The sequence below is a fragment of the Pan paniscus genome, chromosome 11, assembly GCF_029289425.2.
Source record: "Pan paniscus chromosome 11, NHGRI_mPanPan1-v2.0_pri, whole genome shotgun sequence".
NCBI lineage: Eukaryota > Metazoa > Chordata > Mammalia > Primates > Hominidae > Pan > Pan paniscus.
The window spans coordinates 122517004-122536588 of NC_073260.2; the positions used below are offsets into that span (position 1 = coordinate 122517004).

The following is a 19585-nucleotide window of genomic DNA, read 5'->3' on the forward strand; positions in this document are numbered from 1 at the left end:
TTAACCAAATATGTGACTTCTTTAGTTTATGTATTTTTATAATTTCAAATTAATACTAAACTAGAGAAACTGTCATATTTTATGCTTCTGTATCATACTGGGCAATATAATTATAGAATCATTTAAGATTCTTACACATCCTATATATTTGTAAATATATGATTATATGTGCACAGAAAATTCTGAAATACTATGCAAGACATTTAATATCAGTTGATTGACAGTCTGACATGTAAGTAGATTATTTTTCACTGTATCCCTTTTGTATCATTCTAATTTTCTACTATGCTAATGTATTACTATTTTTACTTAAAATAAATAGCACAGTAAGAATAAAATAGTATGCATGAAGAATGGTGCTGCCAGGTATGGCACAGACTCCATTCAGCAGAACACACTGGAAAGGATGACAATCCCTTACCTCTCCATCCGGTCCCAGGGCAGACTCCCCACCCTCTGCATTCTCTTCAGCCTTCTGCAAAACAACAATGTCGAATGTTATATGTAACCAACATGATGGGGTACAGGACTTCCTGGTAACTCTCCGGTATGTAATAGAATTTCATTGTTACCCCATTATTATCTAACACAGCTTAAGTGTTAATGCCTTTTATGTTCATTTGTCTTTGCTAAGACAAAACATGTATTTTATTAGCAACTTGTAGAGAGTCACTTAAAGCCAGATGTGATCTGAGGACAGCACACTAGAGATTTGTAGATTCTGTCTTCAGGGACCCAAAGAGCTTAAGACAGGGCAGTATCAAGACAGTGGTCAGAATCTGAAATGTTCTTCTCGTGTTTGGGAGTGGGAAGATATATCCTGACATAATTAGCTCAACTTTCCTATCCCCTAAGCAAGTTTTCTTCAGCAATGAAGAACAACATTCTAAAACTGTCCATCAAGAATAAGCTCTGATGGCAACAATAGACACTGGGGACTACTGGGGGGGAAGGAGGGAGTGGGGCAAGAGTTGAAAAACTAATTATTGGGTACGATGATCTCCACCTGGGTGACAGGATCAATTGTAACACAAACCTCAGCATCATGCAATATACCCAGGTAATAAACTTGCACATGTATCCCCTGAATCTAAAATAAAAGTTGAAATAATAAAAATAAAATTGCATCCTCAAAAAAAAGAATAAGCTATGACCCACTCCATGGGCATAAAAACATAATATAAAACTTTATGAGTTCCCTGGATGTTTTTAATTCCACCTAAATTTCTTTCATAACATATAGTATTTCTACCATGTGTAAATGGGAAAATTTTATGCAGATATTGTTATCTGATGAAGAATTCTGTTATCTACCTTTTTTTTTTTTTTTTTTTTTTTTTGAGACAGAGTCTTGCTCTGTCACCCAGGCTGGAGTGCAGTGGCCCGATCTCGGCTCACTGCAAGCTCCACCTCCTGTGTTCACGCCATTCTCCTGCCTCAGCCGCCCAAGTAGCTGGGACTACAGGCGACCGCCACCACGCCCGGCTAATTTTTTTGTGTTTTTTTAGTGGAGACGGGGTTTCACAGTGTTAGCCAGGATGGTCTCAATCTCCTGACCTCGTGATCCGCCTGCCTCGGCCTCCCAGCCTATCTACCATTTCTTACATATCCCAATATCTTAGTCCATTAACTTCTATGTGCCTCAAAAACAACCTAAATGAAAAGTTAAGATTATGTCATATCGGCCGGGTGCAGTGGCTCAGGCCTGTAATCCCAGCACTTTGAGAGGCCGAGGCGGGCAGATCACAAGGTCAGGAGATCGAGACCATCCTGGCTAACACGGTGAAACACTGTCTCTACTAAAAACACAAAAAATTAGCCGGGTGTGGTGGTGGGTACCTGTAGTCCCAGCTACTCAGGAGGCTGAGGCGGGAGAATGGCATGAACCCAGGAGGCGGAGCTTGCAGTGAGCCGAGATGGTGCCACTGCACTCCAGCCTGGGTGACAGAGAGAGACTGTGTCTCAAAAAAAAAAAAAAAAAGGTTATGTCATATCTTGTACATATCCAAGAAAGTCTCATCTGTAATATACACAAAATAATCTAAAATTTCTTCCACTTACGATAACCTCTCTGACAAGTGAAATGTTTAAAATCACCTCTATAGAATCACTATTTTAAAGTTACTGCTGAAAGCTATACTATTTCTGCATAGTATAATGAGAGAAAAAAAAAAAACTTTATTCATTTGTTTTGCCAAGATGCTTGAGAAAATGAGCTTTCCTCCCTTGGGCTCTTTAGTTAATTAAAAATAAAAAATGACGATACAGAATCAATATGAACTCAACTTTGTTTACTTAAGATATTGATTATATAATACGTTTTGCCTTCTATGAAAATAACTCAACTGTCTTTTGACAAAATAGCTTTTACGAAAACACTTAAAGTTTAAAATCAACCTTTTATTCATAGTGAAGAAAGGCAGTTCCATCAACATTTGAAATTTCTGAAGTTCCTTTACAATGCAATTTTTACCAAAAATACATGTATGTATGTATGCCAAAGCACAAGGCATAAAAAAAATGCAGCTTCCACCAAACAGTAGGAAATAAAATGCTCCCTTTGGTTATGATTTTCCAAGGAATTAAATTTCTATGTATGTCACCCCAGAGCAAAAACATTTATAAGCTCAAAAGAAATGATCAGCTTCAAAGAGCATCAGGCTCTACATCTAAGCTAGTGACACAGAGAACAATAACAGAACCCTTGAATTCAAAAAAGAAACCATCCCTGCTACCAGTCACTGCAGGTTCCATTTTTGGAATTCTCAGAATCTATACTCAGGGGACTGTTTTAATTAACGGGGGAAAGTCAATTAAACCCACCATTCTTTCCATACAAATCAGAAAGAAGCTACAAATTTGGCCAACAAAGAAAATCAAATGAGACAATGAATAAGCCAATTTCAAATATCTAGCAAGTGGAATTGGATCACCATTTCAATGAATAGTACATTAAAAAGCTTGAAGCATCATATATTAATATAATCAAAACTATTCTGAAGGATACTTTCCTATGAATCTACTATAGACTAGCTAGATTGTTATCTAAAAACTGCCTCACAGTCAGGCCCTTCCATTACTTAAAATCCCCAAAACTATTTTTTAAAATTCTATTAGGTATCAAATCTGAGAGACAGAGTAATATTAGATTTAAGACAGTTGGTTCTGCAATTAGACAAACTGTGTTTCAATCTTAGCTCTCTGTAATTAAGTGCAAGAGATCTTAGCTGTATGATCTTGAGCAAATCATTTTCTCTTGTGTCTTAGTTCCCTCTTGCATAAAACAGGAATGGTAACAAACGGTGCCTGCTTCCTAGGGCTTCCGCAGGACTGGGTCACTATTTTGACATGTACAATCCAGTGTCACAAGTAATATATATGCTGCCAGCCTCAATCTCCACATTGTACAAGGGTCAACGATAGTCCGAGGACTATTCTTTTATGTCTATAATTAAGACTGGCTGTCGCATTTCCTGAAAACTGCTTCATAGGGCTATGAGGTCAGGGGTTTCTGTCTGTTTTGTTCACTGATGCATTCCCACACCTACAAGGGCATCAGGCACTTAAAAGGCGCTAAATAAATATTTGGTGATTGAAGGAATGAATGAAAGCACAAAGAACAATGCTTTCCACTTAGCATATGCTCATTAAATTATTATTATCATAAATAGATGCCAATACATTTGCAAGTCATAAAATAGTTAAAAGCACGCACACATTTAGCCACTGAATTGGTGCTCTATGTGACTTTCCTCGCAAGCATGCCCTGTCCTTGGACCTAATTCTGCCATGTTATTCTAAGAGACAGAGGCCAGGTGGCAGTCTACTCTATGACAAGAGATATCAACTCCTCCCATCATTCTTTGGATTCCTTCAGTTTGATGACATTGCTGGTTGGTGCGCACATGTACTCACATCAACCTCATGCTGTGTCTCAAAACTTAAAAAAACAAAGCAAAACAAACACAACTGTCCCTTTTTTTGGTTCAAAATTAACACCCAAGAGCTTGTGATTGGTCTACTGTTTGAGCTGACTTCGGACAGTCTCTAAGCACCTAATGAAATGTCCTGGTGTGAATGCAGCAGCTGCTACAGCGTCTCCTGCCACCTGAGAAATTTTCATATGTAGTTATCTGCATCGTTTAATTGCAGACACATGCTATCAATATTAAGGGCTGATGCCTGCACTTATTTCCATTGATTGAAAACAAAACAAAACACTGAACAAGAAACTTTGTACTGGCTTCTTCCTACATGCAAAAGAGTTTAGAACTAATTATGCTTATGTAGGAAGGGAGGAGTATAATTAACCTAATCATGTAAGGGGACACGATAGGAATTATTCATAACTAAAGATTACTCATAACTAAAAATTACTCAAACTAAAGACAGTGTGTGTTCCCAATTTCCAAGGCCAACATCAATTCATATCTTCCATTTAGCAATGTTCACAAGCAAAGGTATGTGCATGGCTACCCATCTTCCTTGCAGAAGGTATGAAAAGTAATCAACAACAGGGCTGAGGAGGGAAAGAAATCTCTAAATATGAAAATCCCGTGTAAGCTGAACTCAAAAGAAGACTTCACTGGGCCATTTTATTTAGATTACTTTAACCTAGGCTATAAACAGCCTCATTACATAAAGTTTTAAATCAAATATTTTACAATCTATATTATAAAATGAATGTACTTTATCCCCCAGTGGGTGTTATTATAATATACTGAAACAACATTCAAGTGTGCTGGTATCTGAAGGATCCATTCTGTTTTGCTGGAAACCTAAGCTTTCAAAAACCACTTGAGTTATTTTTACTGTCATTTAAGGGGACCTTTGAGCATTAAGATAGGTAATCGGGTAATTTTTAAAAATGCCCAGGGATATGAAATTAACAGGCATTTGCAAATTACTTGGGTTGTTTCTCATAGAGAAAATCAATTCAAACATTTTGACTCAAGTAACTGGTCAATCCAGTTAAACAGGACTTTTCTCCAAACTTCTGGTCTCACCCATTTTGACACTCAACTAATCAAATAAATCTAATCACTGTGGCATTGTGTTCGCCTATCCTTACAATAGTTCCTACACTCAAATGTCCAGAATTACATTAGAACCTTTCTTTCATCTATGAAAATCTTGTAGAGGAAAGCTGTAATAAAGTATATAATCTTTGGGGAAACTGTAAGAGATAAAAAAAAAATGAGAAGAATCAGGGAGTAGCTTGTATTTAAAATAAATGTCTCAATATTACTGCTTTGCTTTTCAAGCTCTTTTTACTGAAAATTGTGCCAACGGCAGGCTATTCTGACATTCTGGTATCTAAACAGGATAAAAACACATTTCCTACCACTATGTTGGCCAATACATTATGCCAGGAAGGTTCAACCTGCAAAATATCACAGTCCTGAGATTTACTTATAATAGTGGTTGGTAAGGAGAAAGAGAGGGAGAGAGAGACAGGATAAAAGAACTTTTAGAAAGAAAATCGAACACTCCAATGAAGACTATATCTGGTCTAGTGTTGCCTCAGAGATTCTGAGTATGTGCCCATTAGTATCATATGTTTCCAAAAAATGTCACAAATAAATAACCCAAGAATAGTTCTGCTGGTATACATCCCACTGAAAGATGTGGAAGGGAGAATTAAATATTTAGTTTTGGCTGATGTCAACGGCTCTGGAAACTGAATCTCTGAAATGGCTAGACTTTTTTTTTTTTTTTGAGACAGAGTCTCGCTCTGTCACCCAGGCTGGAGTGCAGTGGCACCGTCTCGGCTCACTGCAACCTCTGCCTCCTGGGTTCACACCATTCTCTCACCTCAGCCTCCTGAGTAGCTAGGACTACAGGTGCCTGCCACCACGCCCGGCTAATTTTTTGTATTTTTTAGTAGAGATGGGGTTTCAACATGTTAGCCAGGATGGTCTCGATCTCCTGACTTTGTGATCCGCCCGCCTCGGCCTCCCAAAGTGCTGGGATTACAGGCGTGAGCCACCGCACCCAGCTGATGGCTAAACTTTTAAGCAATAGGCAGGGCTGCTCCTGGTATGGGCTCCTAACCACAGCTTAAGGAAAAATGTACCCTAAAGTACTGTGAGAGATGCCTCATAATCGCCAGGAACCCTAGTAAAGTAGAGGCCATGTAATTAGAAAATTCTCTTTGTAGGAGTTGGGGGAACAGGGTGATAGGCAGAGTTTATCACCTGTGATAAAGTCTCATTTTTCTTCTGCATGCCTCAGTATTTAAAGAATCTGTCACTGTCCTCAAAGATATCCTACACACTAATATTCAACTGATTTCCAACTAGAAAAAAAGTGGTGACCAATTATTATTGATTCAACATCACAAAGAATATGCAGTAAAGGATTAAAAAAACATTTGTTTTCAGAAAAACATAACCGTATTATAATCATGATTCCACTTTCGTATCACAGAATTGCTTGATGAAATAATGTTTACTGAGCACTTACTATATGTTAGGGTGTATTCTACATGCTTTAGATAAACTTTCCCGTGTAATCCTCACTACAAATCTATGGGGTAGACAACATTCCTATTGCCTTCTTACAGATCAAGAGACTGAAGCACTACGGTAATAGATCTTTTAATGAAATAGCCTACAAGAGAATAATAGCAAATTAGTATATATATTTTCTTATGTAGTTTTGATTTTAAAAGATTACCTGCTAACACGACTCAGACAGTGGTCCAATTTTCTAATTCAGCCATGTTCAATCCTAGTTCTACAGGCCCTGGTGGCTTTATCTAGCCCCATTCTCTTTTGTACCCTGTAGGAAACCTCAAGGTCACGCTAAACGCACATAATAGCACATTCATCTTGTAACATCAAAGAAATTAGTTTCATATAACTAGGTTTTCAATACTTTAAAAATTATTCCTCCTCTGACACTTAAGGAGATACATGTAGTTCACTTCTTCTTCCATTTCAAGGGCTTTAATGGAAGACCAGGCTGAAAATGAGAAGTTTCAAAATGATTTATAAATGTGTACTTCCTAAAAATGTCTGTAATGATGAGAAAATTAAACAAGGTCATAACATGTTAAAGGAAACCTACCTTATTATTCACGAGCAACAAGTCAACACAATAAACTCCCAAAGAAAGACAGAGGCCTCTGTCCTTCTAGGGAATTAAAAAAAAAACTGTACACTAGTTTAATGCTGAAAATAAAAGGTAATCTTTTTCAGATTAAATTAAGTGAAAAAGTCAACCATATTCATCTTTAATAGCACATTTCTTAGAGTCATCAGTAGCTTAGTTGTCCTTCAAGTGTTGCTACCAGCTCAGTGCTATTAACTGCTAGCTCACTGAGTAAAGTAGGTTTTCTCAAAACAAAGGTTTACTGAAGTATTTGTTAATTTAAAAAATATTGATAGGTACAGCATAATACTTAATACTATGGAAAAGTGCTAAAAAGGATAGCAGAGATTTTTATGCTCATAGACACAGAAGTTTTCCTCCACTACAGAGAAGCTAGAAGAAGCAACTCCCAGTCATTCATTCACTGCAATGGAGGGAAGAAGAACGACAGATAATCCAAAGTGTCAAATCAGCTTTTTAAAGCATCCCCTTCCTTTGCACTTGAATGAAAGTGCATCTGGAACTGGATAATTCGCTCTGAACTAAGTCTTAAAGCCCCGCAAAAGAGACAGGTACCAGGAAGGGCTAAGGGCCTCAGTTTCTTTTTTTTTCCCCCTTCTTTGTCCCACTTCTCCCAGTAAGGTACCGTGGAAGGAAATAGAGCCCCTCCGGCTTAGTCCTGCTGCGGGCACAAATGCTAGGCACCCAAGAGCATGCAAGGAAGGGTAGATGGCTGACCATAAAGTAAAAATTCTGCACATTGATCATGTGAGATAATCAATGGGAGATACTCAAAGATGTCTGTAAGGTAGACAATAGCTGCTTTGACAACTATTACTCGTTTGCCAAGAAATCAGGCCCCACCTCCAACTGCAAACAGTTTCCCTCCACAACATTCATCCCAGCTCGTCACTGTATATTTGGATGCATGTTGGATTAATATGTGTCTAGCCTCTCTTTCTCTCTCTGATTAATATCTGTCTAGCCTCTCTTTTTCTCTCTCTGATTAAACTGTGAGAGAAGGCAGGATGCTTTTCCTCACCATTGTACCCCTCCTTCTCCCAGCATTCTAGCACACGACCTAGCTCATAGTAAGTGTTCAGTTAACATATGTTGAGTGAAAGCATAAGACACAAAGAATAAGTGCTATTACCAAACTGAAGGCAAGGGTTTGAAAGGGGCGTGCCAACTTACAGATCATGCAGAATAACACCATGAAAAACAGTTGTGACAAGTCCCTGTTCTGTACAGATGAACACAAAAATATAGGCATAATCATCAACACTCAATTGTGTATCTTTCTCTGCCTACGATGATGCAACTATCTAACACCACGGCAGAAATCTATTAATGGTAAGCCACAATCTCAAATCTGGGTCATTAGCTTTTAATCACAAAGAAATGTAAAATACAAATTTTAATACTAAAAACACTAACAGTGACAACCTCTGCAGAACACATGGCTGAATTAGGAAAAACTAAAACTGCCATTTAATGGGGTCCACTTATAGAATATTGCAGAATTCCATCTCTCTCTCTGCTATCAATATGTCAGTAATTCCTTTTTAATTTTTAAAAATTTTTTATGGAAGTCATTAGACATATAAAATGTACCATCTTTACCATTCTTAAGTCTACAGTTCAGTGGTAATAACTACATTTATATGATTTATTTCCCCATCATTCTTCCCTCCCCCTTACCTATATGTTCCTCACTAACTCCGAAAACATCTTTTTAAGGTAGGAATTGGAGCTGGAGTTTTGCACAGTCTATAACGCTACATTGACAAGAAAATGAGGTATTCCTCACCAACAAAATGTCTCAACACAAGCCCTGAGTCATCCCTCGTTCATCTTCACAATGAGGTAAGCTATCTTATACTAAAGAAATCAGTGCAAGAAGGTGCCTTCTTAATCATTTATTCCTCCTCCTTAATTATGAAACAGGTATGAGGATTCAGGAGCCATGAAATTAATTGTTTTTTGAAAAGCATTTTGTTCAGGTATTCAGTGTACAGAATGAATGATTAAATGCTACCAATCCTCAACCTTTACAATTCTGACTTCCTGTTGATGTTTGTACCTGGCCTAAACAGAATTTATCATGAAAACACAGTATCAGCCACTAACTAGACGACTGGATGACTTAAGCTTGAAAGAGGATCATATTCACAGGCCTATCCTCAGCAGGTTACTCTTGAATTGAGATATAATAGCTGCAGAGATTCTAAATCTTACCCTTCATTTCTCACGATAATTAGGAGATATTTCACATAGGACTCTTTTTTTATGTAATTACCTGAAACCCCAATGTGCACACGCACCTCACTGCGACACAGGGACAGCAGAACTGAATGAACAGCTTTGGCACTGCCATCTGTCCAAGTAACTATTGCTTATATCTTCCTCGGGCTTCTTCCAACCTGTACACTGCATTTTCTTCTTAAATTTCATTCTTAACTGAGTAATCCCCTGCCATCCTAGCATTAAACTTAAGCGAACACTTATTTGTGTCTGTTTTTCCTTTCCCAATTGACTGTATGTACTTAATTTAAAATCTTCTATTAAACAATGATTTATGAACAACATTGTTTTAGTTTAGTACACCCTATTATTATGCCCTTACCTCCAATAGTTGTCTAGTATACCTAATCAACACCTCCATGCCATACCCATTCATGCAATTTTCACAATTCAATCATCTAAACCTTCCACCAGTGTAAGAAGTAGTACTTAAAGAGCAATACTCGCCTTAAACTTATCCCTGCCCATACACCCTGGACTCAGCCACCACCACTAGGATACGCACCTTCTTCCTCCTCCTTCTCTTCTTCTTCTCTTTGGCTGCCTGGGCTTGCTTGTGCTCCCAAACCAGATTGGTCAGATTGGCTACATACTCATCGGTCTGCTGCAAAAGGTAAGCTAAACGCCTGTCTTTCTTTTGATCAATCAGTTTTCTATAACCCTCCTCATCTTCAGCCTATTAAGGAAAGAAGAGCAGGATGAGAGCATAACATAAGCATGCAGACAACTCCACTCTCCACTCTGTCCTCCCCTTGACAGTCTGCACTTTGACTGGTAGGAGTGTAGCAAATTGGATGAGTTGGGCTGTTCAAGCCATTGCACAGAGTCTGAAGCGGGACAAACACACGGAAGTGTGACGCCTACATCCCAGGACACTGGAGTTTACAGCAAAGTCCGGGCACAAAGCCACACTGTACGTGTGGTGTGATTAAGCACTGTGAGCCAGCTCTTCGTTGTCTGTGTTGCTTTAACTGTACAAAAAGATTTTAGAATTTGACAATTCATGATCTAAACTTTATCTTTAACTCTATATTTTAGACATTTTCAAATACAATCAAAAGCAGAGAGAATAGTTTAATTTCTCCTATAACCAACCCCAAACAACAAAAATTCACTTGTGATGACTCCTGTTTCATTGCTACTCTTCTTCTAAACCCAAACTGAATTGTCTTGAAGCAAATTCCAGACATAACATCCTTTCATTCATAAATATTTCAAAAAGTACTACTAAAGGCAAGGAATCAAATGGGCTTTTAACAAATAATGTCTTATATTTTAAAAAGTCTTTCTTTTTGGCATTACAAACTTTGTGGTTAACAGGAAAGATCAAATTTGGGGGATTTTTTTTTTTTTTTTTTTTTTTTTGGCCACAGATCTGCACTGAGTAATGGGCCCAGGTGACTGGAGACAAGTCATTTAGCACCTGAAGTCTGGTACTGCTGAGCAATAAATCAGATACAGTAATTCCCACCTCCACCTCCCATTAAGCAACATGATGAGGTTAAACAGAATAAAACTCTGATGTACTCTAAGCCACTTTGAGAGAAATCTCTTTGTGTATCCCAATAAAAGGACACTCCAAATTATTTTTATCATGTAATGCCACGAGAGAAGGAGCAAGCTGCAAAATCTTTAAGAGGCAACTCCATTGCAAAAACAAAAACAAAAACTTGGGATCTTTTGTCCAGGGGTGTCACTCTAGCATCTGCCTGAGTGACAGCAGCTTCATCACTCAGTCTAGCTGCCGTCTGCCCTGTGGATGAGCAAGAGCCTCAAATGCTATTATAACTCTAATTGCTTTTGGTTATGGTTGAACTCTCTTGAAGAAAGAGTGATAAAAAACTTCAGTTTCTCTATTATCTGTATATTCCATCACTTAATTGCAAAAATTAATGATTTGCAAATGCCTAATCATTAGTGTCAAACCAATCTGTTACTGAAGTTCTAATATAGTTTCACTTCAGGTGAGTCAGACAAATTTGACTGCTTAGTGATCAAATTACTATAAAAACGGTCTAGTCAGAAACCTCTCGGACAGTCCCCTCTCTCCCTGGTATGGAGAGGGAGGCAGGATAGGGTAGTAAGATGTGGTAGTACCTGGACACAGAGGCTTTTAAAACATGGTGTTTACTCTCTGGAATCCAAAAAATGAAAAAAATGCAAACTGTAATACCAGCCAGGAAGACAGTGTCACTTAGAATTTTTCAGCAACATAATTATGGTCTGAGACTAATGACCTTATCTTCATCTATGCAGGCATTACGTCCTAGATAGAATCTGCAGGTCTCCTATAATTATAACATCACACACACACACGCTTTTCTAAAATCCACAGTGTGCTCTGAGGTCCAATTCCAAAAATAAATGGTCAATAAAAACAAATACTCAGGCCAATGATATAAACCTATCTCTTCTGTGCTTATATGCCCATTAAAAAATAACAGTGCAAATGTAATAATCCATGAATAGCCTTTGACCATAACAAGGCTATCACAAAAAAGGCAACATTTCAAAATCAACTTAAAAATCACTTATTACACTGTTAGAGAATAATTTCTGCCATTAAAAAAGAAAGATAAGCACCAGAGGCTTCAAAACACAGACCTCCTTAGATTTGAAGACACGACTTAATGTGTTATTCATTCCAAAAAACGTGGTCATTCATCTCAAAGAGGCCAGATTTTTAAAAGAACTGCATTTGCCATCCTTCCAGATCTGGTTATCAAACTCATGCAAAATATAGTACCTGCTTTTATGAGAGAAGCTGTAATGTGTACCGCAATGCCACGCCAGGACACAGAAATACTATACGCATCAGTCATCCCCCTAGATTTTTGGCATGCATTCTCCAGGAAAGAGAAAAAGTTTTTACTTCATCTCCCTAAGGTTCAAAGAAATTTAATAAAATTTTTGATAAGCAGTTTTCATTTTTTCCTTCTACTACCACCATATTTAATGGTCTCATTGCAGACGGATGTGGGTTGAGTAGTTTCCTGGGCTCCTGCAGGGAGTTCCTTACCATCAGTCGCCGCATTCTCTCCTTTTCAATCCGCTCTGTCTCCTTCTTCTGCTCTCTTTCAGTGTTGGCATGCCAAGTTGCCACTGCTTTGGAGAGCTTCTGGATCTTTCCGGCCACAGACCGATGATATTCCTTAAAATCTTTTGCATGTTGCAAAATACTGTTCAGGTATTCCTAGAAGATCCAAAAAGGGAAGAAAAGGATACTTAAAATCCAATGACCAGTGTCCTCTGAGCTATCAGTGTTGTCCAGGAAAACTCTCAGTGTGTGTTTAACAGCATAGGAAGACTAGAATCTGCTTGGGGATAGGTGCCCTGGTATCTCTGCAGTTGAGGTGTGGGCCACGGGGCTGGTGGGAAAGATGGCCTCTTCGGGCTCCTTTTGTCACAAGCATTTGCAAGAGAAGCCTCCTCAGCCTTGAGGGTGTGGCCACATGAGAATGGAAAGATCGAAGACTGAAAGAGACCTACAAAATGGCAATGATAAAATGTAAAGCGAACCACTCATTCACTCCAAAATAAACCTGAGGAACATGAGTATTTCCAGCAAAAAGTATGTCATAAAAGTAATGTTTTTCTGCTCTAACTTAACTACCCTAGAGTATGACACAAAATAAGTTTACACAAAGTTAAAATTGCCATGCAGAATTTGTATCCATTTTTTAAATATATATCTATTTACACTAAAATCCAACATTTTTTCAAAAGGAAACTAAGCTAAGCACTAAATTAAGCACAGGAAAACAAATACAATTTATAGGACTATGACAGGAAATCAAATCCTACATCAAAATATTTCCAAACCCCCAGAAAGGAATGTTTTTAATATTTGCCTCTGTGAAACATTCAACTAGGCCCTTCAAAGAGGCCAGGATACTATTATATTTGTTATGAAAACAACTTTTTGCTTTCTACTTTCCTTTTCCAAGTTCCTGCTCCCAGAATTTTGCTCTAGGAAATCCACCTATGCCCACCCATTCAAAAACTTCCCATGGGATTATGAACATGACACCTGTTATGGACTGAATGTTTGTGTCCTCCCAAAATTTATATATTGAAAGGCTAACTCCCAATGTAATGGTATTAGGAGGTGGGGTCTTTGGGAGGTGATAAGGTCATGAGGGTAGAGCCCTTAGGAATGGGATTAGTGCCCTTGTAAAGGACGCCCGGAGAGCTTACTTGGTCTGCTTCCACCACGTAAGAAAACAAGGAGAAGTTAACAGTTCGCAACCCAGAAGAAGACCCTCGCCAGAGCCCAGCCATGCTAGTACCCTGATCTCAGGCTTCCAGCCTCCAGAACGGTGAAAAATAAATTTCTGTTGCTCATCAACCACCCAGTTTGTGCTATTTTTTTACAGCAGCCCAAACGAACTAAGACAACACTAAACCTCATTGTGCTGCTAAGCAATTGTATGACCTTGGGCAGTCATTTATACGTCCTGGCTTAAGCGTCTTTGTCTATAAAATGATGTGGTTGGATTATGTAAATGTCAAGGAACCGTTCTGTTCTGTGACGTCCCCACCACCCACGAGGGTCCATTTTTCAGTCATTCTGACCCCATTTGATGAAGTCATTGGACAGCTCTGCCAAAGTGAGGGTGAGCAAAGCCCAGGGTCTGAGAACCTGGTGTTTCTGACGGCGTTTCCTCTCCTGCTCAATCTTCTGCTGCTTCTCCAGCTTCTCGGTCATGCGAGCTTCTCTCAGAGTCTGGCGCTTGCTCCGTTTGTATGCTTTGGAGTTGAGGGCCGTCTCCAGGGTCGTGTCCCTGCGCATGCAGGCCACCACCTCCTGTCTCAGCTGTCAAGAAGAGAGCAGTTAGACAGCCTTCCCTAACAGAAGCTAGGGTCCTGAACTCTGGCCTTCTCGCGGCTGCATTTAATGGAATAGAGTGGGGCGGGGAATCTCTACAAGCTTCTCAGTCACCTTTGGTTTGTATTAAATGAAGGAACTAAAATCATGCCAAACGTATGCAGTATTTTCAAGAATGGTACGAGATTTTTCTCCCCAAATAATTCAAATCAAAAGCAATTATAGTACTGTAACAGTAAAAGAAAGAAAAGATGTTGTCTTGCCTTTTAAATAACTTCATTTTATCTAATTATTCTAATGATACCAATTAGCTAAATAAGCTTTTTAAATTTTTCGCTTTGTTTTAAGTGTCATGTTAACATTCTCTTTGTGTTTAAAGATTAATTTTAATGATGCTCCAAAAAAAGAATAAAAGAATTACTTTCACGTGTGGTAGCAGCAGGTACTCAAACAACGTTAATTCATAGTCTCGTACAAAGGATGGGAAATAGGAGTTTTGGCTTCTTCCCACTCCAATAATGATCTTCTTTCCAAGAGATCTACATTTTATATTATATCATGAACTTATTTCAGATCACAAATGTAATACTTTTATCTGTATTGCATGTTATGTGGTGGTAGGGGGTAGGGACTGGAGAATACACATTAAATAATCATTCCACTGCATCTGAAATATCATTAGTTACAGTTAATTTAATTAGGAAGCTTCATAAATAACAGATTTTTAAAATAATATCAAACAAAAATCAGAAATCAATAAGAGTCCGGCATGGCAACGCTAATTTGAACATAAACATATTCCGGAAAATATACTTGGTTAATATGCATTTAGTAAGATTTTATCCAGCACTTTATTAATTCATCTTATGAGGTCACCAATAAGAAGGAAACAGAACTCAGAGAATTTTCCCTTTTCTTTTTAAAATTTAAGCTGAAATCTACTCTCACAACCCAAGAGCCAAGTAGCACCTACCCACCACTAATGTCCATCTGTGAGATTATAGCCAGTAAGGCAAATATACACCCAAATTCCTACCACAATAGCAAGTGGAGTGGCCTGTGATTTTAGTCACATCCTCCAACAAACCAAGTCAATACTTCCAAACTACTTTGACTCATTAATTATTCATTTCGCATGTTCCAGACTTTAACAAAACAAACCCATCTGACTAACAATGAAACGTTCCTTATCCCCTTTGGGTTAGTGAGGCAATCTGCGGACTAGCAAACTTGAACCTTTTCAGTCCACAAGGCAAAACTCGCCAAAGTGAAAATTAGCTCTAACTCATTCCACTTGTCTCTTACTAATTTAGAAATCAGAAAATAGGTCATTATACTGGCTTTTAATAACTACTGTAAACTACAAGAACAGATAATTTACTGATTAGTCAATACATGAGCCTGATGTGATCAAACACTCCAAACTTAGACATTGGTGAATAAATAAGCTATAAGACATTGCTTTATGTATTTCTATAAATGATGAACCACTAATTCAGTAGCGTGGCTACCATATTTGTTAAAATTATTTTCATAGTCGTGGCAAGCACTTTACATCTGTGCTTACAAAGAAGCTCCAATCTACTACCTTCTGGTTTTTCCTTGCAGTCATAAAAGCAAACATGAGCTACCCCACTTGTTCCCAAGGTTTTTCATCCATGGTAAAAAAACGCCATAACTCTGACTTTGTAAACCATAGTACAGGAGGAAAAACTCTTTCCCAAATACAGAAGAGAAAACCAGAATAATAAGCAGTTCATCTTCATCATTTTTAGTTGTAAGCTGTTGGTCTAAAAGATTCACTATTTTACTATATTTATATCTTTATATCTTTATAACAATATTGAATAGACTAAAGGCAACACAGATAACACTTTAGGAACAATTACATTTATTTCCTACATCTCAGATTCACTGGGGAAAATGTATTACCTGACGCTGGAAATTGAGTAACCGAAGTGCTTTTAGTTCCACGGTTGCTTTGGTTCTTAAATCTGGTGGCAAAGAGCCAGGCAGATTTTCCAGTTCTTGTATCCTATGAGCTATGCGGGCCTGAAGTCTAAAGGAAACAATAAAATGGGGAAAAGGGGGCAGGGGAAAAACACATTACAATTTAATCTTAAAGGATAAACAATGACATTAGGTTTAAGTTCAGCGCAAAACATATTCCAGATACTGATAGTTGATTTCTAACACCCAACTAGAATTTTTGATGTTAAGCAGAGAAAAGCTACCTTTGCATTAACGCAGACAGGTATATGTTACTTAACAATGTGGCTTCCTCCATAACCTCTATCTAACACTAGGGAAAGAAGGTTCACCCTGCATCTAGTGGGGAAGTCAAATGTGCTTGCTCACTCTTAGCAGAGAGAGAAAATAAGAGACAGAAACAATTGACAAGCTTTCTAACTCCCAGCCAGACAGAATGCAGAGCTGAGAGGACAGACTTTTTTCTTCCTAACTTCTAGTTCTGTCCTAAGGCAACCAGACCATTTGTCTTCTTTGCCAAGATGCTGATGACGACAGCCATTAAAGCGCAGTGAGCAAGAACAGTTTTAGGTGCTGATGCCACAGAAATCAGCCAACCCTAAACATTCAGAAAGCGCTCTGCCAGCCACAACCACTTCCTCTGTGAGCAGAGCTTGCTTGAGAAAAGAAAATACGAATGAGGCTGTTTTAAAAAAATCAGGGCCAGCAGTAAATAGTACTCAAAAACCAAGAGTTTCTAGAAAAGGATGTTGAGGATCCTCGTTTTACACACCATCAAAAATATAACTGCATGTACTTCTTCATAATAAAGGCAGAGTAGAAAATAAAAGACCTCTGACTTTAGCCATTCACTTGGGATACTATTACTGTTAGATATATAAACTGCTGGTTTTAGAGTTCACCTGAATCCTATTCTGACAAAATAATTATATGCCATTTAAGACTATTTTTAGAACTACATCCCCTGAATTTGAGGCAAACTGTACTGAACTAGATTTCAACAAAGAAAGAATAATAATAAGTAATAAGTTAAAGTAGGCTAATATTAACAGCACTAAGTGCCTTTAATGTACAAGTTTATTTAATTGTCTCTCTCTCTCTTACACACACAGACACGCCTCTAAAAGGTAAATGTTATAATGGTCCCATTTTGCTGATGAGGAAAACTGAAGACACCTGGAGATACCACAGAGCTAGTAAAGAAGGGGGCCAAGACTGGAACCTCAATTTGCCTGATACCAAAACCACTGCAATAAAATGATAGATAATTAAAATACACTTTCTGAGAACTTTCCTGGACCTCAACTATAAAGGCTGAAAATTAAGAATTCTGTTAAAAATTATGCACAGCCATAAAAAAGAACCAAATCATGTCCTTTGCAGCAACATGGATGCAGCTGGAGGCCATTATCCTAAGCAAATTAATGCCGGAACAGAAAACCAAATACCGCATGTTCTCACTTTTAAGTGGCAGCTAAACATTGGGTATTCATGGACATAAAGATGGCAACAATACACACTGGGGACTACTAAACGCGGGAGGGAGGGAGGGCAGCAAGGGCTGAAAAACTTTTAGGTACTACGCTCATTAGCTGAATGATGGGATCAAGTGCACCCCAAACCTCAGCATCATGCAATATACCCATGTTAAGAAACCTATTCATGAATCCCCTGAATCTAAAATAAAAGTTGAAATTGTCTTAAAAAATGAATATTACGGTTTTTTCCAAACATGATGATGTTGCCAGAGTACAGAGCTGAGAGGACAGACTTTTTTCTTTCTAACTTCTGGTTCTGTCCTAAGGCAACCAGACCATTTGTCTTCCTTGCCAAGATGCTGATGACGACAGCCATCATTTTCATTAACATGAAAAAGTGAAACTTCCTGGACCTGAATGCTGTGGAAGATCTAATACTTCATATAGCCCAAATGCCAAAATGAGTGATTTTTTTAAAAACCTACAGTTGCTTAGTTTGGAAGGGAAATAAAATGTCATCATTTTTAAAAATTTAAAAATGGTGGTAAGGAAAGCTATTTTTCAGGGACTTCACTAAAAATAGCATCTAAGACTGATTCTTGTTTTATTTGCTATACACATGTTATTCGTTCTAATTTATTAAATGATTTGTCATCATAATGTGTTAATATTATCACTGCTACCGTGCTGTTGATATTGTTTTTTGTTGGTTTGTTTGAGATGGAGTCTCGCTCTGTCGGCCAGGCTGGAGTGCAGTGGCACTATCTCTGCTCACTGCAACCTCCACCTGCCAGGTTCAAGCGATTCTCCTGCCTCTCAGCCTCCCATGTAGCTGGGGCTGTAGGCACGTGCCACCACGCCCAGCTAATTTTTGTATTTTAGTAGAGACGGGGTTTTGCCATGTTGGCCAGGCTGGTCTCAAACTCCTGACCTCAGGTGATCCGCAGGCATCGGCCTCCCAAAGTGCTGGGATTACAGGCATGAGCCACCATGCCTGGCCCGTGCTATTGTTTTAACTATGCATACCAACACAAACAATAGCATTTCTAAGTGGTTTAATCATTCAAAAGACTGAAAGTTTTGTATTTCATGCAACAATAATAAACTCATCATTTTACTCTTTTGGCAAAATTGTTCAAATTCTCCCAGCTTTCTTCCACATTCCTTGTACTAGTGATACTCATGAGATTATTACTGTGGTTTTTAATTTTCACTATATGAAACAGACATCTACTTCATTTACTCATTTTCTACAACATCTATGTAGCCCCAAATCTCTGGATACAGCAACAGATGATGCATCTTAACAATTAAGATGTAAAGAAAAAAATCCACTATTGATTTTTTTCTGAAATATATAATTTAAAGGGAAAAAATAAAACTGAGACAACTTTACTTTTACAGGTTAAGGCCATACCAAAGGAAAATTAAATATTATAGTGCTGTGAGATCATGGGCAATGATTTGGTTATTCCACATCCTTGGTTCTAGATTCCTTGCAGATCTTTCATATCTGAATATCCTAGAACTCAAACTATCCCTTGGTATTCTGATTTACTCTCTTTGACAAAGTGGGTCAGATGCTGAATTAGAGGAATTCCTACTTAATCTTCCCAACAACCATGGAACTAGGACTAAATAAATAATCGTCAGATAACTGGGTTGATAGGGTAGAGATGACATCACATTGAACTGGGAGGTGGGAAGTAGGGAAGTGGAGGGAAAATGAGGAGATGGGGAGTGGGAACCCGGGGGAGATGGGGCACTGTGTGACTAAGGCACTGGAGAGAGAGAGTGGGAGCGAGGGGGGTGCACTTCTCCCTGAAATGACTACTTCTCCAAGGAGCTCAGTTATTTGTCAGTGAATCTGATTCCCTGGCACAAAAGAATC

General features: G+C 38.3%; 1 protein-coding gene across 9 annotated transcripts in view; it reads right to left on the reverse strand.

The window, feature by feature from the left end:
* Nucleotides 1-19585, reverse strand: part of SMARCA2 (SWI/SNF related, matrix associated, actin dependent regulator of chromatin, subfamily a, member 2) — a 179626-nt gene that overhangs the window by 122510 nt on the left and 37531 nt on the right. For all 9 annotated transcript variants that reach the window (XM_063594038.1, XM_057298775.2, XM_063594037.1 and 6 more), the window contains exons 6-10: nucleotides 16160-16286; nucleotides 14042-14215; nucleotides 12419-12592; nucleotides 9905-10075; nucleotides 422-475 (exon numbers count right to left, since the gene is read on the reverse strand). In XM_063594038.1, coding sequence (XP_063450108.1) covers nucleotides 422-475; nucleotides 9905-10075; nucleotides 12419-12592; nucleotides 14042-14215; nucleotides 16160-16286 — 700 coding nt within the window. The remainder of the gene's footprint in view (nucleotides 1-421; nucleotides 476-9904; nucleotides 10076-12418; nucleotides 12593-14041; nucleotides 14216-16159; nucleotides 16287-19585) is intronic.